Below are 27,008 nucleotides of genomic sequence, written 5' to 3' on the forward strand. Positions count from 1 at the left end.
TATTATATGTTACGAATTTTCAAAATGTACAATATGTTCTGAATTTTCAAAAATGTACAATACGTTACGAATTTGCTAAATTTATGATATGTTACGAATTCTAGCTTGGTGGCTAAGTGGCTAACGTTAGCTAGCTGGCTAATGTTAGCTAGACTAGGGGTTAGGGTTAAGGTTAGGTTTAAGTTTAGGAGTTAGGTTAAAGGGTTAAGGTTAGGGTTAGGCTTAGCTAACATGCTAAGTAGATGAAAAGTTGCTAATTAGCTAAAATGCTAAGGTTGTCCGTGATGAGATTCAAAATTGTAACCTTTGGATATAAGCCCACCCATCCACCCTGCCCAACCACCCTACTTTTGTTTATGCTTTAAATAACCGTCAGTCTTATGTAACCATAACAAATGTAACATATCATACTAATTTGAGCGTCCTGGATTTAAATTTACTATGTTACGTCTAGTCTATGAGACCAGGCTGGAATGCCACCATGAAATACTTTCAGGCCTTCAGCAGCGGGGCAATGGCCTGCAGCATGATTCACTACAGCAGGGGTACTCAAGTACTATTTGAGAAGGTCCGGTCACACAAATGTCCTATGTGGCAAAGGTCCGGATGGATAATGTAATTTATCGGCGTAGTAACAAACCCCTAACTCGCAACCCATGCGACATCAAACTGTTCACATCCCTCTTGTTGGCAGAGAGAAAATGTGCAGTTTTAAAGCAAATTTCCAGCAATTCTACACATTATGCATGGTGCAAATATTTTATTTGCTCTTTTAAAGCTAATTTCCTGCAATTCTATACATTTTTCCATGTCTTATGTGTGTTTATATGATACCAGAGGTCACATTTTTTCTGGGGGGGGGGGACCTGAGGTCCATTCTGGGTCTGGATCCGGTCCGCAGTTGAGTATGTAGGCACTACAGCCACAGTGGGATGTTCCCGTCCATCTTCTCCAACAGCGGGATTCTAATGTCAGCCCAGCTGGCTCAGAGCTGCAACCGGACCCTCAACATGCCCTACTGGGCTCGCTTCAATGTGGACTTCGACCGCCAGGAGACGCTCAAGAGCTTCGGACAGGTGAGACAGGGACGGGAGTTCTCTCTGAGATGTATTCAACAGACCGATTTGATGCCTAATTTTACATAGGCCTAATCATAAACACAATTGGTTTGCAGCTCTCTCAGAAACACAGAGAGAACTACAAGGACAAGACAGGAGCACAACAGCCTGTCAAATACTTCGTCATCCCAGTGAAAGAGAGCGACAAATACTCCTGGGAGCAGATGTAAGATCTAAAGCTGGGTAGTTAAGAAATACATTCCTGTTTTACCTGATCCACATGTTGCACATATGTATCCAAAACAAAATATATTAATCTTGTTGGATAGTAGACCTAGACTAGAGTATAGATAGACTATGACTTTGAATAACTCTAGCTTTGAATTTTAGAGAGCAGATTGTTTAAGCTAAGAATTATACCTTGTCATGCCTTTAATCTGCTTTTGAACAAACCTCCCTGTACTGAATTAATATATAATACAAAATTAAAAACATAATCAAGCACACATTATTATTACCCATCTCCACTTATCTTTTTCTCAAATGCATTATAAGCCTATGTCTCCATCCGAACCTGATACACAGTTCGAACAACCACACATCCCAAATGACAAGCTCTTAGTTTCACACCTGTTTAAAGACAGACATTAAATATTCAGTACCATGATACAGCATAAAGCTAGACCTGATATAAATACTCTCAGGGCCTTACATCGTGTGTGTGTGTGTGTGTGTGTGTGTGTGTGTGTGTGTGTGTGTGTGTGTGTGTGTGTGTGTGTGTGTGTGTGTGTGTGTGTGAGAGAGAGAGAGAGAGAGAGAGAGAGAGAGACCTCGGATCGGAGTATTGAGAGATATATTTAATTGAGGCAAATACTTTCATAGCTGCTTAGGTGGCATTTAAAAAAATATTGAGGCCGGTGTTATAATGCTTTTTATGCTGACTCCGGATTTAAAAGGTTGCTTTGTGTGTGTGTGACTGGCAGAGTAATAGGCCCTAGGTAAAGAGTGAGATTGTTGAGACAACACAGGATGAGTTTATACAGCGTTAAAGCCATGAAAATGTGATTTTTTAAAATGAAGATATAAAACTAAATTGCAATTCAATCCCAAACTAGGCCCTGGGGGGCAGGCTAGAGAGAACAATAGTTGTCCCCATATTGATTTGGTGAAAACTCCACTTTGATGTCAAGGTAAGTTCTTTAAGTTGTGTGTTCACACTAGAAAAATTGCTGTATTGACTAGTCATCACTGACTTTGTTTAAAGGTCCAATGCAGCTGTTTTTATCTCAATATCAAATCATTTCTGGGAAACAATTAAGTACCATACTCTGATTGTTTTGAATTAAAATGGTCAAAAAGTTACAAAAATAGCTTCATAGCAAAGAACAATTTCTCAAGCAAGAATGTTGCTAGGACGGTTTGAGAGTGGTTTGAGTGGGAAGGGGAAACCTGAAAATCAGCTGTTATTGGCAGAGGTTAGGAACTCTCTTTCTTATTGGTTTATTAACTAATTTACAGCATGGTGATGTCACCATGGAAGGCCAGAGCTCCCTCCCACCAAAACAGGCTGACATTTCAGGCAGTCTTAGAAAAAATACTTAGAAAGATGGAAACCCACACATTGGCAAAAAATAGGAGAAATGCAAAAGGCATAAATACTAAAATATTTTTTTTTATTTGGTCATCATGATGCCAAATGAGTGCATAGTGCAAAAAGGTGCATAAAAAAAAGGTAAAATACAAACGTTTCGGCTGAAATCACGCCATCATCAGTGTAATAGGAACACACCTGGCTTCTATTTAAAGGATAATTACATAAGTCACATGATCAAGAAAGAAAATCAGGAAATCAGTACCTAGTACAATTGAATGCATGATCTACAGTGAGGGAAAAAAGTATTTGATCCTCTGCTGATTTTGTACGTTTGCCCACTGACAAAGATATTATCAGTCTATAATTTTAATGGTAGGTTTATTTGAACAGTGAGAGACAGAATAACAACAACAAAAAGTATGTTATAAATTGATTTGCATTTTAATGTGGGAAATAAGTATTTGACCCCTCTGCAAAACATGACTTAGTACTTGGTGGCAAAACCCTTGTTGGCAATCACAGAGGTCAGACGTTTCTTGTAGTTGGCCACCAGGCTTGCACACATCTCAGGAGGGATTTTGTCCCACTCCTCTTTGCAGATCTTCTCCAAGTCATTAAGGTTTCGAGGCTGACGTTTGGCAACGCAAACCTTCAGCTCTCTCCACAGATTTTCTATGGGATTAAGGTCTGGAGACTGGCTAGGCCACTCCAGGACCTTAATGTGCTTCTTCTTGAGCCACTCCTTTGTTGCCTTGGCCGTGTGTTTTGGGTCATTGTCATGCTGGAATACCCATCCACAACCCATTTTCAATACCCTGGCTGAGGGAAGGAGGTTCTCACCCAAGATTTGACGGTACATGGCCCCGTCCATCGTCCCTTTGACGGTGGGGATGGTGTTCTTGGGGTCATAGGCAGCATTCCTCCTCCTCCAAACACGGCGAGTTGAGTTACATTTACATTTACATTTACGTCATTTAGCAGACGCTCTTATCCAGAGCGACTTACAAATTGGTGTATTCACCCTATAGCCAGTGGGAAAACCACTTTACAATATGTTTTTTTTTTTTTTTTTTTTTTTTTTTGGGGGGGGGGGGGGGGGGTAGAATGATTACTTTATCCTATCTCAGGTATTCCTTAAAGAGGTGGGGTTTCAAATGTCTCCGGAAGGTGGTGAGTGACTCCGCTGTCCTGGCGTCGTGAGGGAGCTTGTTCCACCATTGGGGTGCCAGAGCAGCGAACAGTTTTGACTGGGCTGAGCGGGAACTATGCTTCCGCAGAGGAAGGGGAGCCAGCAGGCCAGAGGTGGATGAACGCAATGCCCTCGTTTGGGTGTAGGGACTGATCAGAGCCTGAAGGTACAGAGGTGCCGATCCCCTCACAGCTCCATAGGCAAGCACCATGGTCTTGTAACAGATGCGAGCTTCAACTGGAAGCCAGTGGAGTGTGCGGAGGAGCGGGGTGACGTGAGAGAACTTGGGAAGGTTGAACACCAGACGGGCTGCGGCATTCTGGATGAGTTGTAGGGGTTTAATGGCACAGGCAGGGAGCCCAGCCAACAGCGAGTTGCAGTAATCCAGACGGGAGATGACAAGTGCCTGGATTAGGACCTGTGCCGCTTCCTGTGTAAGGCAGGGTCGTACTCTCCGAATGTTGTAGAGCATGAACCTGCAGGATCGGGTCACCGCCTTGATGTTAGCGGAGAACGACAGGGTGTTGTCCAGGGTCACGCCAAGGCTCTTCGCACTCTGGGAGGAGGACACAACGGAGTTGTCAACCGTGATGGCGAGATCATGGAACGGGCAGTCCTTCCCCGGGAGGAAGAGCAGCTCCATCTTGCCAGGGTTCAGCTTGAGGTGGTGATCCGTCATCCATACTGATATGTCTGCCAGACATGCAGAGATGCGATTCGCCACCTGGTTATCAGAAGGGGGAAAGGAGAAGATTAGTTGTGTATCGTCAGCGTAGCAATGATAGGAGAGGCCATGTGAGGATATGACAGAGCCAAGTGACTTGGTGTATAGGGAGAATAGGAGAGGGCCTAGAACTGAGCCCTGGGGGACACCAGTGGTGAGAGCACGTGGTGCGGAGACAGCTTCTCGCCACGCCACTTGGTAGGAGCGACCGGTCAGGTAGGACGCAATCCAGGAGTGAGCCGCGCCGGAGATGCCCAGCTCGGAGAGGGTGGAGAGGAGGATCTGATGGTTCACAGTATCAAAGGCAGCAGACAGGTCTAGAAGGACAAGAGCAGAGGAGAGAGAGTTAGCTTTAGCAGTGCGGAGAGCCTCCGTGACACAGAGAAGAGCAGTCTCAGTTGAATGACCAGTCCTGAAACCTGACTGGTTTGGATCAAGAAGGTCATTCTGAGAGAGATAGCAAGAGAGTTGGCTAAAGACGGCACGCTCAATAGTTTTGGAAAGAAAAGAAAGAAGGGATACTGGTCTGTAGTTGTTGACATCAGTGGGATCGAGTGTTGGTTTTTTGAGAAGGGGTGCAACTCTCGCTCTCTTGAAGACGGAAGGGACATAGCCAGCGGTCAAGGATGAGTTGATCAGCGAGGTGAGGTAGGGGAGAAGGTCACCGGAGATGGTCTGGAGAAGAGAGGAGGGGATGGGGTCAAGCGGGCAGGTTGTTGGGCGGCCTGCAGTCACAAGTCGCAGGATTTTATCTGGAGAGAGAGGGGAGAAAGAAGTCAAAGCATAGGGTAGGGCAGTGTGAGCAGGACCAGCAGTGTCATTAGACTTAACAAACGAGGATCGGATGTCGTCAACCTTCTTTTCAAAGTGGTTGAAAAGATTCAGCAGGGAGGAGAATGTGGCAAAGAGCTTCCTAGGGTTAGAGGCAGATGCTTGGAATTTAGAGTGGTAGAAAGTGGTCTTAGCAGCAGAAACAGATGAAGAAAATGTAGAGAGGAGGGAGTGAAAAGATGCCAGTGAGCTCGCAATGAGTCATCAAGCCACGGAGCTGGAGGGGAGGACCGAGCCGGCCGGGAGGATAGGGGACACAGAGAGTCAAAGGATGCAGAAAGGGAGGAGAGGAGGGTTGAGGAGGCAGAATCAGGAGATTGGAGGGAGAAGGATTGAGCAGAGGGAAGAGATGATAGGATGGAAGAGGAGAGAGTAGTGGGAGAGAGAGAGCGAAGGTTGCGGCGGCGCATTACCATCTGTGTAGGGGCAGAGTGAGTAGTGTTGGAGGACAGCGAGAGAGAAAAGGATACAAAGTATTGGTCGGAGACATGGAGGGGAGTTGCAGTGAGATTAGTAGAAGAGCAGCATCTAGTAAAGATGAGGTCAAGCGTATTGCCTGCCTTGTGAGTAGCGGGGGACGGTGAGAGGGTGAGGTCAAAAGAGGAGAGGAGTGGAAAGAAGGAGGCAGAGAGAAATGAGTCAAATGTAGACGTAGGGAGGTTGAAATCCCCCAAAACTGTGAGGGGTGAGCCATCCTCAGGAAAGGAGCTTATCAAGGCGTCAAGCTCATTGATGAACTCTCCAAGGGAACCTGGAGGGCGATAGATGACAAGGATATTAAGCTTAAATGGGCTAGTGACGGTGACAGCATGGAATTCAAATGAGGAGATAGACAGATGGGTTAGGGGAAAAATTGAGAATGTCCACTTGGGAGAGATGAGGATTCCTGTGCCACCACCCCTCTGACCAGATGCTCTCGGGGTATGCGAGAACACATGGTCAGACGAGGAGAGAGCAGTAGGAGTAGCAGTGTTTTCAGTGGTAATCCATGTTTCCGTCAGCGCCAGGAAGTCGAGGGACTGGAGGTTAGCATAGGCTGGGATGAAGTCAGCCTTGTTGGCAGCAGAACGGCAGGTGTGGGGTGCGTGCAGGGACCACCAGGTTAGAGAGGCAGCAGCCACGCGGTGTGAGGCATTTGTGTAGCCTGTGCGGAGAGGAGAGAACAGGGATAGGCAGAGGCATAGTTGACAGGCTGTAGCAAATGGCTACAATAATGCAGAGGAGATCGGAATGAAATGAACTAAACATCTGGGAAAGGAGAGAGTAGGGCCTCCCTCACCAAAACTTCCACCTCAGAAACTATAATTGTTTCACTGAACCACCCGAATAAAAACTCTCCCAACTTCCACTTTAGAAATTAGAATTGTTGTGAACTACAGCGGTTCAATGTTTCAAGGAATAGACTCAACTTACTTTATTCAGCTAGCTAACTATGACGCCATAGCTAACTAGCATGCTAGCATCCAATAACACACAGTTTAGCACCAATACTTGGTTACAACAAACTACCAATAGTGTGTTAACACACTAAACAGATAATTCGTGTCCAAGAGCTCCATTTTGGTCTCATCTGACGACAACACTTTCACCCAGTTCTCCTCTGAATCATTCAGATGTTCATTGGCAAACTTCAGACGGGCATGTATATGTGCTTTCTTGAGCAGGGGGACCTTGCGGGCGCTGCAGGATTTCAGTCCTTCACGGCGTAGTGTGTTACCAATTGTTTTCTGGGTGACTATGGTCCCAGCTGCCTTGAGATCATTGACAAGATCCTCCCGTGTAGTTCTGGGCTGATTCCTCACCGTTCTCATGATCATTGCAATTCCACGAGGTGAGATCTTGCATGGAGCCCCAGGCGGAGGGAGATTGACAGTTATTTTGTGTTTCTTCCATTTGCGAATAATCGCACCAACTGTTGTCACCTTCTCACCAAGCTGCTTGCCGATGGTCTTGTAGCCGATTCCAGCCTTGTGTAGGTCTACAATCTTGTCGCTGACATCCTTGGAGAGCTCTTTGGTCTTGGCCATGGTGGAGAGTTTGGAATCTGATTGATTGATTGCTTCTGTGGAAGGGTGTCTTTTATACAGGTAACAAACTGAGATTAGCTCCTAATCTCAGCTCGTTACCTGTATAAAAGACACCTGCGAGCCAGAAATCTTTCTGATTGAGAGGGGGTCAAATACTTATTTCCCTCATTAAAATGCAAATCACATTATAACATTTTTGACATTTGTTTTTCTGGATTTTTGTTGTTGTTATTCTGTCTCTCACTGTTCAAATAAACCTACCATTAAAATTATAGACTGATCATTTCTTTGTCAGTGGGCAAACGTACAAAATCAGCAGGGGATCAAATACTTTTTTCCCTCACTGTACATTATATATATTTATTATATACATCAGCGGACAGAGAAACATCATCAATTATTTCGTTACATATATCATGTGAACAGAAAAAAGAACACATGGGTCCTGGTCAAAAGTAGTGCACTAAATAGGGAGCCATTTGGAATGCATTCTTATTTAATTATAGCTGAACGATTAATAAAGTATCCACTAAACATCTGCATAATGAATGTACATACTGTAGCCTAGCGGTTAAGAGCGTTGGGCCAGTATCCGAAAGGTCACTAGTTCAAATCCCCAAGCCGACTAGGTGAAAAATCTGTCAGTGTGCCCTTGAGCAAGGCATTGTAGTGTCGAGTCAATGCTGGTAATTATTGCTGTGAAACAAAGAGTCCGCTTAGGCTGTACTTTGATTATAAGTTTTATTTATATCACAAGATTTCAGCATAAGTTTACAGACGCCTGCAGTGTCTGGAGAACAGTGTCCAAAAATAATATGTCTGTTCTAACGTCCTTTGTTTTTAGCCTATACTTATAAGGTATGCAAAAATATGGGTGGCTCCCTCTACTGTCCAATCACCTGTCTCCAACGAACAGGGGTGTCACTACAAAATGGCTCCCTCTACTTTAAACATTAGCAACGTCATACTTCTTCATATACCATAGCACTTAACCCTAATTGCTCCTGTAAGTTGCTCTTGATAAGAGCATCTGCTAAATGACTAAAATGTACAAGCTGAATAAGTATTCTTAACATGGTTGCTGAACATTTCCCCAATCCCTAATCAACACCCACCCCTAACAGAGACCTGCCCCCCCATGAAGATTACCTTAGAAGGGGTCCTTCGAGACCAGACCTTCACATCAGGCATCCGAATGTCTCTGAACTACTGCATCATGTGGGATGTGTTCTTCGAGTGCAGGTAGAGACTGTGACCACTAGATGGAGATGTTGGCTAGGCTCAGAGACAGACTGACAGAAGGCCTACATAAACATCAGAGCTAGAAGAGACTAGTGTGGGTACTGCTCGAACTCCTTATAGAAAACATGGAAGAGTGTATTTACATTTATTAATATGATATTTACCATTAGCACAATTATATTGAAGAGGTAAAATTGTTTTTCTTTATCCTTATTATAGTTAAGGAAACCGAGCAGAGGGGCAGGAGGCGGGAAACTGTGCAGGTTCGATGGCATGGCGTCTTCAGCGAAAAGACGAGCAGTTGGAAAGGGAGTAAGTCCTGATGATAGTGAGGATAACAGCTCGGATGAGGGATCGGAAGACGATGGTGATTCAGGAGAGGAGGACAGCGGATCAGAAGAGGAGAGCAATGAAGAGGTCAAGGCCGAGGATAGAATAGACGCCGGAAGGGAAAGGAGAGGGAAAATTGAGTCCTTAGAGAAGGCAAGAAACAGATATAGGTTTGGAGAAATGCAGTATTATCATAAGGAGACGTATACTTGGATGAATGAGGAGGAATGGAGGGAAAAAGAGAGGCAGAGGAGGTCTAAGAGAGAGATGGAGGAAGATTGTGAGTTTGAGTCAGTTAAAAATGGCGGGGAAAAGGGAGAAGGTTTGTTAAAGAAGAGCGTTGGGTAAAGTGGAATCGGTGAGGGTAACCAGAAGTGATCTAGTGATAATTGTTTGTGTTTCTGTTGGGCAGAGGGAGAAGGCGCTCAGAGTTAAACAAATGGGGGAAAGAACTGTGAATTGTTTCGCTCTTAAGAAAAGGGCGCCATTAAGAGGAGTGATTACTGGGGTAGCAGTGAATGTAAAAGTTGACCAACTGAAGGAGATGATTCCCGGTGTGTGTGATGCTCGTCGTTTGGTGCGACATTTTACATTTTAGTCATTTAGCAGACGCTCTTATCCAGAGCGACTTACAGTTAGTGAATACATATATATATATATATTTTTTTTTTATACTGGCCCCCCGTGGGAAACGAACCCACAACCCTGGCGTTGCAAACGCCATGCTCTATCAACTGAGCTACATCCCTGCCGGCCATTCCCTCCCCTACCCTGGACAACGCTGGGCCAATTGTGCGCCGCCCATGAGTCTCCCGGTCGCGGCCGGCTGCGACAGAGCCTGGATTCGAACCAGGATCTCTAGTGGCACAGTTAGCACTGCGATGCAATGCCTTAGACCACTGCGCCACTCAGGAGGGTGGCGAGAGTGGGGAAACAGAAGAGTCATTGTCTGTTCTTTTGAGTTTTGAAGGTGAGTCTTTGCCTGAGAAAGTGAGGTTAGGATATATAAGTTATCCAGTGCGAGCATATGTGCCGAATACCTTAAGATGTTACAGGTGTCAAACTTATGGGCATGTGGCAGCAGTGTGTAGAAGGGAGATTCCAAGGTGTGAGAAGTGTGCAGAAGGGCAGGAAACAAAGGAGTGTGAAGCAGTGGGGAAAGTGGTGGTGTGTGCTAATTGTAGGGGTGGCCATGGGGCTGGGGATCAGACATGTCCAGTGCGAGAGAAGCAGGTTGAGGTATCCAGGGTAAGAGTAGAGAAGAAGTTGTCATATGCGGAGGCAGTGAAGAAAGTAGAGGAAGATGGGTCAAGGGGGAGGGGTCCTGAGAGAAATGGTGTGAGTAGTAGAGATGTACAAGTACAGAGGGATAAACCAAAAAGTGATATATGGATCAGCAAGATTGGATTTTTAGCGTTTATAGCAATGGTTCTTAATTGTACTGCAGGGATGGAACGCAAATCGAAGAAAATTGAGGTGGTGGTGGCAGCTGCAGAGAGATATTTGGGTGTGCGAGACTTGACAGTAGAAGAGTTACAGGTAGTGTTAAATGGCGATGTCCCATCAATTCAGATTGAGGGCATGAGGTAGGAGTGAGTGTATTTAAACAGTGGAGAAGGGTGGGGTTAATTATTAGTTGTAGTGTTGAAGGTGTGAGTGTAGTGTTAGATGGTAGGATATTTCTTTGCTTTGGTTTATTTTATTTTTCAAGGAAAGATAAGGGAGTTGAAGTCCAGTCTAGTAGGTGGCGGTAAAGCAACAAATTGGATGCCAACCGCCGTTAAACCTCATTGAAGAAGAAGAAGAAGAAGAAGGAGACTAGTGTGTGAGTCTGTCTGTCCAGGGCTGGTGTGGTGTTACTGATGGTTTGTTTACATAGCAGGTTAGAGGAATTAACGTAGCAGGTTAGGATAATTAACGTGGCAGGTTAGGGGAATGAGATTAAGGTTAGGAAAGGGGTAAGTGTTAGGCTTAGCTAAAATATTGCTGTTGTGAACAACTGTTGTCCTTGATGCGACAACTAGATGAAGCTTTAGGCCTACTCCATCAAGCCACAACCGTAGAAACGTAAACAAACCATCATAACACTCAGTCTCGGTCTGAGGAACAGTCTGGTTCTCAACGTACTGTAGAGAGTTAGAATAGTATAATTTTTTTTATTGTGTTATGTCAGTCACTGACATGGTCATTCAATTAGCCCATGTCAGCTAGCATTTTTTAGTTTGGTAAGTTAGTCTAGCCAGCAATCTAAACTTGCAGTAATCATGGTCGAATTACTGACTGGGCATGCAGGGTACGTGCCCAAGGGCCCTGATTATTGCTTTTGTTAGTCACTCTCACTCAAATATCATATTAACATGACATGGCAAAATGTGTAGAATTGCAGGGAATTAGCTTTAAAACTACTAGAATGTCTCTCCACCCTATGTCAAAATGTGTATATTTGTAGGAAATTAGCTGTAAAACTGCTAAATGTTCTCTATGTCCCACAGCGAAATTAGTAGAATTGCATGACATTTTATTATAAAATGTTATCTCCGCCCCATGGCAAAATGAGTAGAATTGCAGGAAATTAATTTTAAAACGTACATTTTTTCTCTCCATGTCAAGAGGGGGGCCAGTGTCTGTATGGGATATAGCTATCAGATAGTTGGACCAAGTTGTCTTACTGCCATTGGTAAAGTTACTTGGTGCAAAGTGATTAACCTGTCTTGACCCTGCAGTTTGACATGGTACATCTTGATTTGGTTTATTGATAAGCTGTGCTTATGAAAGGCGTTTAATTAATATATACTGAACAAAAATATAAACGCAACATGCAACAATTGTAATGATTTTACCAAGTTACAGTTCATATAAGGAAATCAGTCAAATGAAATGAATTCATTAGGCCCTAATCTATGGATTTCACATGACTGGGCATGGGCGCAGCCATGGGTGGGCCTGGGAGGGCATAGGTCCACCCACTTGGGAGCCAGGCCCAGCCAATCAGAAAAAGGCTTTATTATAGACATAAATACTCCTTAGTTTCATCAGCTGTCCGGGTGGCTGGTCTCAGACGATCCCACAGGTGAAGAAGCCGGATGTGGAGGTCCTGGGCTGGCGTGGTTACACGTGGTCTGCAGTTGTGAGGCTGGTTGGACGTACTGCCAAATTCCCTAAAACGATGTTGGAGGCGGATATGGTAGAGAAATTAACATTCAATTATCTGGCTACAGCTCTGGTGGACATTCCTGCAGTCCGCATGCCAATTGCACACTCCCTCAAAACTTGAGACATCTGTGGCGTTGTGTTGTGTGACAACACTGCACATTTAATCAGTTTATTGATAGGGTACACCTTTCAGGTGGATGGATTATCTTGTTTTTTTCACTAACCGGAAGTAAACAAATTTGTCTACAAAATTTTAGAGAAATATACTTTTTGTGCGTATGGAAGTATTCTGGGATCTTTTTATTTCAGCTCATGAAACATGCGATCAACACTTTTATATTTTTGTTCAGTATATATATATATATTATTAAGGCCTACAGCATACGCCTTTAACTTATTACCTTAGTTGAGCTGCCATTGGCCCAATGTGGACCAGTCCAGCAACACTGCCAAGAACCATCTCTATTTGTCTGTCTGTATTTTGTGTCCGTATATTCCTGCATATACAAACACTTCCGAAACCATTAGTCCCTTGTGTCCTATATCAAATGACTTCAATCTAAATCTTACTCTTGTGGGCTTTAGATTGCATGCATTAATTGATGTTCCTTGCCTTGGCCTTACCAGTTTAACGTAAACATTGGTGCCATCATTTATAAAGGGCTCAATAATTCACTTTATTTTCCATGTCTTAAATGACTGTTTGATAGACATGGTTCTGTATGTGTGTATCACAGTCACCGGTGTTACAGGTTTTGTTTTTTCCATTTATGTTTTGAGGTTGGACATAGGACGCACCGATTGGCGTCACCTCGTTAGTCAGTATGTGTTACACCGGTGCTGGTGGCCATCTCGTTAGTGGGAAGGTGTTTCAACTGTGCTGGCCCAGGTGCTATTTAAGAGTGACTGGCCCATTACTCCAGTCATCTTGAGTGAGGTGGAGGGTTGAGACCTTTAGTGGCAAGTTTGTGTGCTGGACAGGCAAACCGTTATCTGATTTCTGTGATTTTGTTTTGCTCCACCTTTTTGGTTTGCTTCCTGTCTTTAAGTTTGGTGTGTGTTTTTCTTTTGATTGCCTCTTCTTGGGCAAATTTAGTGGGTGCAGATGGTGGGTGTCTTTTAGGTTCCAGTTGATGTTGCAAGTTAACTTTCAGAGGACACCACCATGAGTGTCTTTCAGAAACCCTCCTAAAACTCTACCTGTTTAATTTAGGTTATTAGTGACTCTTTGTTAGTTCCCCTCTGGGTTTGAGTGACAATTTTTGGTTTTCTTGCTGGGGAACATAACAAAATGGGGGCTCATCCCTGATCTTGTTTCCCGTGAGTACGGTAGTCGCTCTAATAACCTACTCTGAAGCTTTGCTGTGCCCAGATAATTGACTGTTCAAAATACACTTTTGTGGTAGAGTTTTTATCACTTACATCCACCCAACGAGGTTATAAGACTGGTGGAATCATTTTGAAAGTTGCATAATCACAGGCTTATGACATTTTAAAAAGCCATGGACTTCAAGTTGGAAGTGCTTGTGGAAAACCCTACATGGGTAATGCTAGATAAATGTACAGTACAAAGGCAAAACTGCTCGACTTTTGCAAAGCATTATGACATCAAGGTGGCATCTGGTGATCCAAAGCAGTAGTCAAAGAGTTGATCGGTACTGCATTAGTGGAGGAGGAAATCCTTCAGGAGAGAGAAGCTGATGAAAAGGGCGCTATGGGTAGTATAGTACATCACATAGACATGCAACTAAGGGAGTTAGAACTAAAGGCAAAGTTGGAGCAACAGAAATTAAAGCTTGAGCACAAGGAAAGACAGCATCACAATGCCATGTTGAGTTCGCAAGGGAACAAGAATGTGTTTTTGATCGGTGGTGTGGTTCTCAAAAGGTCAAGGACCTTGAGGATTTAAAGTGACTCATATTTCTCGAGCAGTTCAAGAATTGCCTTCATGAAATGGTTGCTACCTACATTTATGAGCACAAGGATCTCACTCTTGAGAAAGCTGCAGTCCTTGCAGATGAGTTTGTGTTGACACATAAAACTACCGTCACAAACAAAGCAACCAGTAGTTATCCCTACGCAAAAAGCAATCCAGAGATGTCACTTCCTACTGTGAGGTTTGAGTCCTTTTCTACAGTGCCCAAAGATAAAGATCGTCAGAACTGTTTTTCGTATCCGCCAGTTTGTCATTACAGCCAAGAGAAAGGACACATTGTCTCTGTGTCCTAAGTTGAAACAGAAAAACTAGAGAGAAAAAGCAGTTTGTTCTTGTGGGAGCACTCTAGCCAATTAAGTCTCTGGTTGGGACTGGTGTATCTCCTAAACAAGATTTTGGATCAGATGTGTATGAACCCTTTGTTTCAGACGGGTTCGTCTCTCTGCATAGTGGCGATGCTGTTAAGCAGCCGGTGTAGATACTGTGAGACACTGGGGAAGTCCATTCCTTCATTTTGGAGGGTGTTTTGCTTTTTTCGGACACTTCAGCAACTGGTTACAGTGTTGCATGGAATTTCCTTTGTAAAATTGGAACTCGAGTCTGATCTTATTTCTGGTTCTGTTGTCGTTGGCGTGAGGCCTAGCCTACCGGTGAAGGGGGTCTCATTCATTTGGGGGAAACAATTTGGCTGGAGGGAAGGTTGTGCCAAATCCTGTCGTTTGTAAGGAACCCAGAGTAGAGGAACCTGATGGGTTATCAGAAAAGTACCCTAGCGTGTTCCCAGCGTGTGCTGATACACATGCTATGTCTAAGAAAGTTGCCTGGAGCAAGTCTAGTGTTGAGGAGGATGTCAGCAATCCCACCATGGTTGATCTGTCTGAGACATTAATGGGTGATCCTGATTTCGGTTAACCTCCTGATTTGACCTCTCCTTTGAAAACCCCAAAGGTGAGTAACTTTGTAGGACTGCTGAAGGAAGAGAAGGTTCCTACAGTTGACACTTCAATGTCTAGGAAGTAGCTGATTGCTGAAGAGAGTAAAGATGTTTCCCTCTCCCCTCTTTTTGCTGGGATACACTATATATACAAAGGTATGTGGACACCCCTTCAAATGAGTGGATTCAGCTATTTCAGCCACACCTGTTGCAGGACAAACTTTGATGAAGTTTGTGTGGGTTACTTTGACAGAGATGGTGTTCTAATGAGGAAATTATGTTCTCGCGCCACTTCTGGGCAAGATGATTGTCCCAGTGTGTCACAAATTGTTGTTCCAGTTACAATTCGACAAGAGATACCGAGGTTGGCTCATGATAGTAGTATGGCAGGCCATCTTGGGGTCAACAAGACGTATGACTGTGTCTTGCATAACTACTTCTGGCCTGCTGGGGAACGTAACACCGGGAGGAATGCATTCCTTCACCGAGGGAACAATAAAACCATTTAAACTGAGAACCAAAAACCCAAGCATAGCCATGCGGGTCCAGAAGTCAAACGGCAGATGTTACAAGATAGGCCAGTCTACACTGCTTTGAAGAGTTGTATTTATTACCGCTACGCTGTTTCGGGGGGCAAGCATTCTCATCTCCACCCTCACAGGACACGGGGAACTAATGTGAATGTTTGTAAAACTGCCAGGTGACTTTTCCTTTTACCAAGGCTTAGGTCCTCCTTGCAGTACACTTAAAGGGCAACTCCACCACTTTTCAACCTAATTTTTATTATATCCAGCACAATACCGGTGTCCACAGATGTGAAAACGGCGCATTTCTACAATTACAAAAATACATATGTAAAGTTTTTAAAAACAGTGATTTTCAAACACTATGAGATCCGCGGTAATGTGGGCTAGGCAGGTTTTGAAAATCAAAATTGTTCTTACTTTTAATCCTACCCTGTGATGTCACATACAGTTGAAGTCGGAAGTTTACATACACCTTAGCCAAATACATTTAAACTCAGTTTTTCACAATTCCTGACATTTAATCCTAGTAAAAATTCCCTGTCTTAGGTCAGTTAGGATCACCACTTTATTTTAAGAATGTGAAATGTCAGAATAATAGTAGAGAGAATTATTTATTTCAGTTTTGATTTATTTAATCACATTCACAGTGGGTCAGAAGTTTACATACACTCAATTAGTATTTGGTAGCCTTGCCTTTAAATTGTTTAACTTGGGTCAAACATTTCGGGTAGCCTTCCACAAGCTTCCCACAATAAGTTGGGTGAATTTTGGCCCATTCCTCCTGACATAGCTGGTGTAACAGAGTCAGGTTTGTAGGCCTCCTTGCTCGCACACGCTTTTTCAGCTCTGCCCACACATTTTCTATAGGATTGAGGTCAGGGCTTTGTGATGGCCACTCCAATACCATCACTTTGTTGTCCTTAAGCCATTTTGCCACAACTTTGGAAGTATGCTTGGGGTCATTGTCCATTTGGAAGACCCATTTGCGAACAAGCTTTAACTTCCTGACTGATGTCTTGAGATGTTTCTTCAATATATTTACATAATTTTCCTTCCTCATTATACCATCTATTTTGTGAAGTGCACCAGTCCCTCCTGCAGAAAAGCAACTACACAGCATGATGCTGCCACCCCCGTGCTTCACGGTTGGGATGGTGTTCTTCGGCTTGCAAGCCTTCCCCTTTTTCCTCCAAACATAACGATGGTCATTATGGCCAAACAGTTATATTTTTGTTTTATCAGACCAGAGGACATTTCTCCAAAAAGTACGATCTTTGTCCCCATGTGCAGTTGCAAACCGTAGTCTGGCTTTTATATGGCGGTTTTGGAGCAGTGGCTTCTTCCTTGCTGAGCGGCCTTTCAGGTTATGAAGATATAGGACTTGTTTTACTGTGGCTATAGATACTTTTGTACCTGTTTCCTCCAGCATCTTCTTGTTCTGGGATTGATTTGCACTTTTCGCACCAAAGTATGTTCATCTCTAGTAGACAGAACGCGTCTACATCCTGAACGGTATGACGGCTGCATGGTCCCATGGTGTTTATACTTGCGTACTATTGTTTGTACAGATGAACGTGGTACCTTCAGGCATTTGGAAATTGCTCTGAAGGATGAACCAGACTTGTGGAGGTCTACACATTTTTTTTCTAAGGTCTTGGCTGATTTCTTTTGATTTTCCCCATGATGTCAAGAAAAGAGGCACTGAGTTTGAAGGTAGTTCTTGAAATACATCCACAGGTACACCTCCAATTGACTTAAATGATGTCAATTAGCCTATCAGAAGCTTCTAAAGCCATGACATCATTTTCTGGAATTTTCCAAGCTGTTTAAAGGCACAGTCAACTTAGTGTATGTAAACTTCTGACCCGCTGGAATTGTGATACAGTGAATTATATGTCTGTAAATTTTTTTTGGAAAAATGACTTGTCATGCACAAAGTAGATGTCCTAACCGACTTGCCAAAACTATAGTTTGTTAACAAGAAATGTGTGGAGTGGTTGAAAAAAGACATAAGTGTATGTAAACTTCCGACTTCAACTGTATGTAGACACAGGTTTGGTGCTGGAGATAATGACTGTGAGGCTGAGAAGTTGGAATTGCCCTTTCAGGTTATTGGAGGGAAGGCGCAAACCTTCAGGACAAAGCAATCATCTGAACAGTAGCAACCCACTGTGCAAGAACTGGTTGAATCAAAGATGTTTTCACATAATTTCAACCAGAAAAGTAAATGTGATCAAATCAAATCAAATTGTATTTGTCACATGCGCCGAATACAACAGGTGTAGAGCTTACAGTGAAATGCTTACTTACAAGCCCTTAACCAACAATGCAGTTTTAAGAAAGAATACCTACAAAAATAAGAAAGAAAAGTAACAAACAATGAAAGAGCAGCAGTAAAATAACAATAGCGAGGCTATATACAGGGGGTACCAGTACCGAGTCAATGTGTGGGGGCACTGGTTAGTCGAGGTAATTGAGGTAATATGTACATGTAGGTAGAGTTATTAAAATGACTATGCATATATAATAAACAGAGAGTTGCAGCAGCGTAGATCTTGGCCTCAGTGATGTCCTGGGCTGTACACACTACCCTCTGTAGTGCCTTGCAGTCGGAGGCCGAGCAGTTACCATACCAGGCAGTGATGCAACCAGTCAGGATGCTCTCGATGGTGCAGCTGCAGAACCTTTTGAGGATCTTAGGACCCATGCCAAATCTTTTCAGTCTCCTGAGGGGGAATAGGTTTTGCTGTGCCCTCTTCACGACTGTCTTGGTGTGCTTGGACCATGTTAGTTCGTTGGTGATGTGGACACAAAGGAACTTGAAGCTCTCAACCTGCTCCACTACAGCCCCGTCGATGAGAATGGGAGTGTTCTCGGTCCTCCTTTTCCTGTAGTCCACAATCATCTCCTTTGTCTTGATCACGTTGAGGGAGAGGTTGTTGTCCTGGCACCACACAGCCAGGTCTCTGACCTCCTCCCTATTGGCTGTCTCGTCGGTGATCAGGCCTATAACTGTTGTGTCATTGGCAAACTTAATGATGGTGTTGGAGTCGTGCCTGGCCATGCAGTCATGAGTGAACAGGGAGTACAGAAGGGGACTGAGAACGCACCCCTGAGGGTCCCCTGTGTTGAGGATCAGCGTGGCAGATGTGTTGTTACCTACCCTTACCACCTGGGGGGCGGCCCGTCAGGAGGTCCAGGATCCAGTTGCAGAGGGAGGTATTTAGTCCCAGGGTCCTTAGCTTAGTGATGAGCTTTGAGGGCAATATGGTATTGAACGCTGAGCTGTAGTCAATGAATAGCATTCTCACATAGGTGTTCCTTTTGTCCAGGTGTGAAAGGGTAGTATGGAGTGCAATAGAGATTGCATCATCTGTTGAATCAACGTGGAAAACTGATTGTATTTGAAAAAAGGAAACAACGTAAGAGAATTTCATATGTTTTTCACCCAACTTTTAACCCAAATCCAATGACATGGTGCATTTTTTGTTGTTGATTTCACGTTGAATTCACATTTGTTGATAACTCAACCAAATGTAAATCTATACTAAACGTTGAACTGACATCTGTGCCCAGTGGGAAGGGGGTGCAAGTATAGCCCTATATATAATGTTTGATTTTATACATTCATGTTCCCCAATAATAATTGTCTTCTGGAAAACACTAATGAAAAACGTTGGTTCCTACCCTATTACATGCACTTCAGAAAGACAGGTTGACTGAGAATTTGGACATAGCAGCTCACAGCTTTTGACAGTGAGACTTTTTTTTCTTTCTGCCAAATGGTAGCATACAGCTCTGAAAACTGATTTAGGCCTAATTTCCCTTGCTATAGACTCTAGCTCCGGAATCATGCAAATATGGGGTTAGTCCCATTCCTCCATCATGGTCCGAAAGCGGGAGACAGATGTAGGGGGAACAGAGCGCCAATGGTCTGTCTGTCCCACCGCTCCCAGCTAACCTAACTTGTCAGGCGTAAAATAAACGTCTGAGCGGCATTTCCTTCTTTAACTGTCGGGGGAGGTTCTCTTCTGCACTGTTCAACCAATCCAGCAAATGTGGAGGAGGAGTTAAGATGGAGTATTGCCTTGTTAACTCAGAAATACCAGAGATACCTTTGAGGAGATGGGAAACTCCATTGGAATTGTATTAAAGCCCACTGTGTACGTTGCCCGTACGTTGTCAATGGGCCGCGCAGTGCATTCTGGGTACACTCCGACAAGGAAATCTCTCATTCAAGGAGTCAATGGCAGTCATTTGGGCGCTAGCAGAAAAACCCGACATGAGCATGAATTATGTGAACAAGAAGCTTGTGACGTTAAGTTATTTTGAGGAAAATAGGCAGGTTTCTCGACTCATACCCTGACTTTTAGAAGGGATTGTTTGATGATTAGCTTAGCAACAGCGTGACGCAGCCTGACAACGTGAACGCGATTGGTCAACAGGCTGCTGGGTGGGGCATTATACGTTTCCCCATTCATTGGCCACTGAGATTCCTATCTCCTCTGAAGTATATCTGGTATACTGAAATACTGGTTAACATCCAAAAGCAGAAGTCGTGTCACAGGCTGTCTTCCATTTCCCCTATAGAGAATGATAGCGGCCTCTAGTGATCAAAAGGCCGTATTAGCAACGGCAGCGCCATTGAGGGCTTCCACCATTTTAATGTACTACTTCCAACTTCATTGGCTGATCCCTCCTGATGACCCTATTGGAGTCATGTCCAACAGAGTCATCAGGAGGGATCAGCCAATCGTGAAGAATACATTTTACTATTTCAAAATGGAGATTGCCTCAATGGCACTGCCCATGCTGTCACAGACGCTAATATGGCACAGATACAAAGACGAGTCCTCTATCTTACTCTATGGTTTCCCCTGAAAACCAGAGGCATCTGGTTACAACCATCCCCGCTGAAGGTGCTCCCAGTCCAGCCAGCCTTCTCTCTCCCTCCGTTGCGCAGCACCGCAGGACTAGAGCGCTAGACTCACTATGGCATCCACCGCAGCACGGACTCTCTTAGTGCTTTTCGTCACCTTCTGTGCATCAAGTACTGGATTAACAGGTAAAATCACCCTTTTGATTTTGATTTTCAGAGCAGATGCATGGTTTCAGTTTTTCACTAGTGAGGTAGTACTTTATTGATTGATTTATGTCTGGGATTGGTGGAGCTGGGTTAATAGCCTAATCGATAATCAATGGATTATTTGTTTACCCCATCAATATAATATATCCATTTCCCAATCGGCAATTGTTTTTCTTTGTTTGTTTTATATCATGTCAAGAAACCGATAGCTTCTAATTGACCTGCTGCTTGGACATAGATTATAATGACCACGTCGCATTGCAGGAGAAAGTGTGTGTGTGAGAGAATAATTTTAGCAAATCTTCTGGTTTGTGTGGCATAAACAAACTATGCAAAAGAGGAGGGAAAGTCTATTATTTTGTGGACAAATTATCAAAAGAAAAATGCTTAACAGTTTGCAGATGGGGAAAGAACATACCAGTCAAAGTGAGCAATAATAATGAATTTGGACCGTGAAACTAGGTCTTTCATCGTTTCTGGTCTGGAAGGAAAATGTGATGTATCCTTTTGAGCGCAGGAATTATGGAATATGCGTTTACCTCATAGGCGCACACTGAAGTAGCTTTACTCTACAATTAAAATAAGATGACAATATTAGATCGTAAGCCATATGGTTAGAATCAATCACCAGAACACAAATATAAAGAAAAAACTGCTTTGATTTATAATGGGACGTCACAGTGCCAGAAGGGTGATCTAATTGGCGCGAGTAGCAACTCCAACATCGCAGGGAGAGGGGGCAAGGAGGAAGTGGTTGACTTTCTCATAAAGTTTCTGTCAATCTCGCTCCTTCTGCATCTAGGTGTCACTATAGCATCCACGTATTATCAGTTGGACTTTTATTGGGATGAATCTTGTCCTGGAGGCAGAGCTGAAGGATTTCCTCTAGATGGGCCAGCTGCAAAGTCAAAGTTGACTATACAGTGCCTTCAGAAAGTATTCATACCCCTTGACTTATTCCATATTTTGTTGTGTTACAGCCTGAATTCAAAATGGATTAAATAGATTATACACACAATACCCCTCAATGACAAAGTGAAAATATGCTTTTAGAAAATTTGGCAAATTTTTTGAAAATTAAATAAAGAAATATCTCATTTATATAGGTATTCACACCCCTGAGTCAATACTTTGTAGAAGCACTTTTGGCATTGATTACAGCTGTGAGTATTTCTGGGTAAGTCTCTAAGAACTTTCCACACCATTTGCCCATTATTATTTTCAAAATTCTTCAAGCTCTGTCAAATTGGTTGTTGATCATTGCTAGACAACCATTTTCAGGTCTTGCCATAGATATCCAAATAGATTTAAATCAACACTGTAACTCGGCCACTCAGGAACATTCACTGTCTTCTTGGTAAGCAACTCCAGCACAGGAGGTTGGTGGCACCTTAATTGGGGAGAACGGGCTTGTGGTAATGACTGGAGCGGAGTCGGTGGAATGGTATCAAATACATCAAACACATGGTTTCCAGGTGTTTGATGCCATTCCATTCACTCCATTCTGGAGTTATTAGCCGTTCTCCCAAGCAGCAACCTCCTGTGAACTCCAGTGTAGATTTGGCCTTGTATTTTAGGTCATTGTCCTGTGAAAGGTGAATTAATATCCCAATGTCTGGTGGAAAGCAGATTGAACCAGGTTTGCCTCTAGGATTTTGCCTGTGCTTAGCTCCATTACGTTAATTTTTTATCCTGAAAACTCCCCAGTCCTTAACGATTACAAGCATACCGATAACATGATGCAGCCACCACTTTGCTTGAAAATATGGAGAATGGTACTCAGTAATGTGTTGTATTGGATTTGCCCCAAACAGAACACTTTCTATTCAGGACAGAAAGTTAATTGCTTTTATTCTATACAGGGTCAGTTAGGTTAGTGTTGTGGAGTAACTACAATGTTGTTGATCCATCCTCAGTTTTCTCCAATCACAGCCATTCAACTCTGTAACTGTTTTAAAGTCACCATTGGCCTCATGCTGAAATCCCTGAGCGGTTTCCTTCCTCTCCGGGAACTGAGTTATGAAGGACGTCTAATTTTTTTTTACCCATCTACCAATAGGTGCCCTTCTTTGCGAGGCATTTGAAAACCGCCCTGCTTTTTGTGGTTGAATCTGTGTTTAAAATTCACTGCTCGACTGAGGGACCTTACAATTATCTGTATGTGTGGGGTACTCAGATGAGGTAGCCATTCAAAAATCATGTTAATAAGAGTCTATTGACTCCCCCGTGCGTCAATCTAAGTAACATTTGTAAAAAAAATCCTCATCAAAATCCGTCAGTTTAAGCTAGAGATATGGGCTGCGTCTCAATCCAACGCATCTGCCTACGTCCGCCTTCCACATCTGTGGTGGAAGGTCACCGAGCTACAGCTGTGTTTGTCAGACCATGAGACATCCTCAAATTCGGTCTTCTCACAAAAACGTTTGTAGCGTTTTGACCACTCTATGGAAAGATGAGACTCTCTCGAACAGGATGGTGTTTTCCGTTTTGCTCTACGACCCCCACAAGTGTCACAGGACTCATCTGAAGGTAACCGGTACCGGTTTTAAAAAAATAATGGAAGTATGGAGGTAGATTTGTGCCCCCCCCCAAAAAGGGGCAAAATATGTGTCCAAAAACACAAATATTTCCTAAGCTTTCTTATATCTCCTAGATATAGGAAAGACACTTCAAAACCTTATTCCTTATGATTTATTTTGTGACTGTCTGTTTTGACATTTATGAATGGATTATTCAAAGTGTGTCTATGGGTTATAGTAGTAATGGCCAAATTCAAAATTGTATCAAATATTGTTATATTTTTTTGATACCTAAATGATCCATGGTATGACCACCTTAAAACAATTCCATATGACTATGTGACTTGTTAAGCAAATTGTTACTCTTTAACTTATTTAGGCTTGACATAACAAAGGGGTTGAATTCTTATTGACTCAACACTTTTCAGCTTTTCATTTTAGAAAAAACATAATTCCACATTGACATTATGGGGTATTGTGTGTAGGCCAGTGACTAAAAATCGTAATTTAATCCATTTGAAATGCAGACTATAACACAACAAAATGTGGAAAAAGTCAAGGAGTGTGAATACTTTCTGAAGGCACTGTAAAAATCCATGAAAACAAAAATGTACTTTTTGGTCTTAATGTATTGTTGTTTTAGTTTTTAAATATACATTTCATTTTCATTTCTATTTCCACTTTTCAAAAATATTTAAGTGGTATTTAAATTATATTATCATTATTTTAATTTGTTTTACTTTTTTACTTTTTACCCCTTTTTTGTGATATCCAATTGGTAGTTACAGTCTTTAAATATATTTTTTAAATCCAATCAGGATTTCTCTTTGGTTGTCTCTGGGGAGATAAATCCAGCTACCTAATTCAGTCCCATCGCTGCAACTCCCGTACGGACTCGGGAGAGGCGAAGGTCGAGAGCCATGCGTCCTCTGAAACACGACCCTGGCAAGCCGCACTGCTTCTTGACACACTGCTCGCTTAACCCGGAAGCCAGCCACACCAATGTGTCGGAGGAAACGCCATACAACTGGCGACCGAAGTCAGCGTGCATGTGCCCAGCCCGCCACAAGGAGTCGCTAGAGTGCGATGGGACAAGGACATTTACATTTACATTTACATTTTTGTCATTTAGCAGACGCTCTTATCCAGATCGTAATTGACATCCCGGCCGGCCAAACCCTCCCCTAACCCGGACGACGCTGGGCCAATTGTGCGCCGCCTCATGGGTCTCCCGGTCGCGGCAGCTGTGACACAGCATGTGATCAAACACAGGTCTGTAGTGATGCCTCCAGCACCGCGGTGGAAGCTCGCCGAGCTACAGCGTGTTCGTCAGACCACTTTCTTTTTTTAAAAGCTAGAGTTTTGGAGAAGAGTAGCCAGCTAATCCCTGTTGAGCTGATTTAGCTGCTACGTTACAATAGCCCTCTCTTCTCCCTTACCCTCTCTCCCCTATCTCCTCTCTCTATCTCTCTCCATTTCTCATTAAATCTTTCTTAACCCTCTCTGTCTGACTTTCTTATTTCTAATTCCGGTCTTTACTCACTTTCTCTATTCTCTCTCTCTCTCTCCCCCCCCCCCCCCCCCCCTCTCTCTCTCTCTCTCTCTCTCTCTCTCTCTCTCTCTCTCTCTCTCTCTCTCTCTCTCTCTCTCTCTCTCTCTCTCTCTCTCTCTCTCTCTCTCTTTCATTCTCTCAGACAGTACATGCTTAGTGAGTGAGGTCATCCAATGAATTCTGAGTCTACAAACTTAGATGCTGTTTGTTGTGGTTTAGTCCTTTTCTTGTCCACTGCTCCCCCTTCCTCTTTTACTCCTCTTCACTCCTCCACACTTCCACATAGTACTGAGGGCTATTCATTTCTTACGATAAGCACTTAGTAAAAGCACAAAAGTCTAAAATCCCCAAAAGCCTAGCCAAGTCTGGCACTAGCATTGTGATGAACAGAGTAAGAGGAGTTCTGGGGAGGGACCTGGCTCTTGAACAGAGTGGAAAGGAGGTCATTGGTTGGATGACCGAGAGAGAGAGAGAGAGAGAGAGAAAGAGAGATTCAAGTTAGAGAAAAGCAGAAGGGGAAAAGCGGGAATCATGTCCTCACAAGCCACAGGAATTTCTCCATTCCACCTCACCAAGAGGAATTCTACAGGAGCACTTGATTGGCAGATCTCAGATTGAGCTTTGGGCTTGAACTGTAACACAGGGGAAAATCCAGGTAGAGAGAAACATGTATTGAGACTTACAGACAGGGAGAGACAGCATGTAGCTAATACTTTCCAACGTGTCGACTGCGAAAGTGTTTGATCACCTGACGTGGGGCCGACCCAGGCTCTCTCACGTGTCACTCAGGTGTCCGTCAACCCTGCCGCTGATGGGTCTCACGTCATGATGTCATCTCTGGGCGTGGCTATGTTTGGGTAAACAGGTAGCACCTGGGCGATGTGAACATCTGTCACATAGATAGAGAGAGAGAGTGTGTGTAGAGAGTGTGTGTGTTAGAGGAAATGTGTTTGTATAGAGAGAAAAGGTGAACTCCTAATTCACAGGATTAGCAGTAGGCATCATTGCAGTGTAGTTTTACTCATACCCTCTGCTGGTTATAGAGAACCATGATGTCATGATGGTTTGGGGTTGGTGTATTGATTTTGTGAAGGGATGAGGAAGGGATATTGGGCCATGGTTTCACTGGTTCTGTGAATTTGTGGAGGGTTGTATGTGGGTTAGAGGGCATATTGAGGTCAGTGTGTGTGTGTGTATGCGTGTGTGTGTGTTGTGGGGAAAAAGGGGTTGGCAGGCTATACAAATCAGACCTGCAGAGAAGCACAGGTGCATGACCCAGAGGGTTTCCAAGACAATTTTTAGAAGAGGCTAAGACATAACCTTAGGGCTTACTTCTGCACATGCTGCTTGCTCTGTTGCACACACACACACACACACACACACACACACACACACACATACACACACACACACACACACACACACACACACACACTTTCCTAAAAACCAGGGACACACACACTTTCACACATTTCCCCTTACACAACACTAAAACTTTCCTCATTCCTTACATAGTCAAACTATCATAATCTCTCTCTCTCACATACACACACACAAACACACATGCACAGTATTTTAGGGTTATCTTGGGAATAAACAAATAAAAGCCAAATTAGTATGACGCTATAAAACAGCATAAATATAATTACCACAGTTACACTACAACCTCTTGAACTCCAGCCAGACTATCTAGATTATGATATTAGCTTCACAGTTAACTCGCTCCCTCCATAAATGGTTTATTATTAGACAGTGATCTTTGCACTTTAAAGACTCTTGATTCAATGAGAACTCCTGCCTCGTCCTCGGATCATACATTTCCAAACAAGCCAAATCATAGATCGATGTCTGGATAGAGGGAGGGAAGGAGCCAATCTCTTCCTACGTAATACTGCCTTTTATTGGAAACAGTGCGCCTGTGTTTGATGCGGCTCCAGAGTTATGTCCTTACTGTACGTCTCCAACAGCTGATGAGGCACACACCATCTTAAGCCTGAATTAATGAAGGAGTAATAAAGAGGTAGAGTTTTATGTTCTTGTTTTAAGACGTTGTCTAGCGTACACACAAAACATACACACACACAATCATGCAGGCACACACACACACAAAAACACACTGCACACTGTGTCGCTTTCTCACACACACACACAAACACACTGCACACTGTGTCACATTCTCACACACACACACACTGTGTCGCTCTCTCCCTCTCACACACACACATGTATCTCCAGTTATCGTGTTAGGTTCTGTGTTCCTGGACTAGGCGCCAGAGCGGTTGCATCATACAGTAAGCAGACATAGT

At 43.4% G+C, this 27,008-nt stretch overlaps 2 protein-coding genes across 2 annotated transcripts in view; both read left to right on the plus strand.

Annotated features, from left to right (window-relative positions):
* Window positions 1-932: 932 nt before the first annotated feature.
* On the plus strand, window positions 933-1,288 carry LOC311108332 (ciliary microtubule inner protein 2C-like; the record flags this gene model as incomplete). The annotated part of the gene is made up of 2 exons (XM_084150960.1): window positions 933-1,076; window positions 1,175-1,288. 2 exons carry the CDS (start codon window positions 933-935, stop codon window positions 1,286-1,288), a joined length of 258 nt encoding a protein of 85 aa, XP_084007086.1.
* A 19,249-nt stretch (window positions 1,289-20,537) lies between these two features.
* Window positions 20,538-27,008, plus strand: part of LOC311108415 (fibronectin type III domain-containing protein 1-like) — a gene marked incomplete at its 5' end in the record, with an annotated part of 60,363 nt that continues 53,892 nt past the window's right edge. The window contains one exon of the mRNA XM_084151040.1: window positions 20,538-20,595. Coding sequence (XP_084007166.1) covers window positions 20,538-20,595 — 58 coding nt within the window. The remainder of the gene's footprint in view (window positions 20,596-27,008) is intronic.

The sequence above is a fragment of the Coregonus lavaretus genome (genome assembly GCF_964263955.1).
Source record: "Coregonus lavaretus genome assembly, chromosome: 33".
NCBI classification, from domain to species: Eukaryota; Metazoa; Chordata; class Actinopteri; order Salmoniformes; family Salmonidae; genus Coregonus; species Coregonus lavaretus.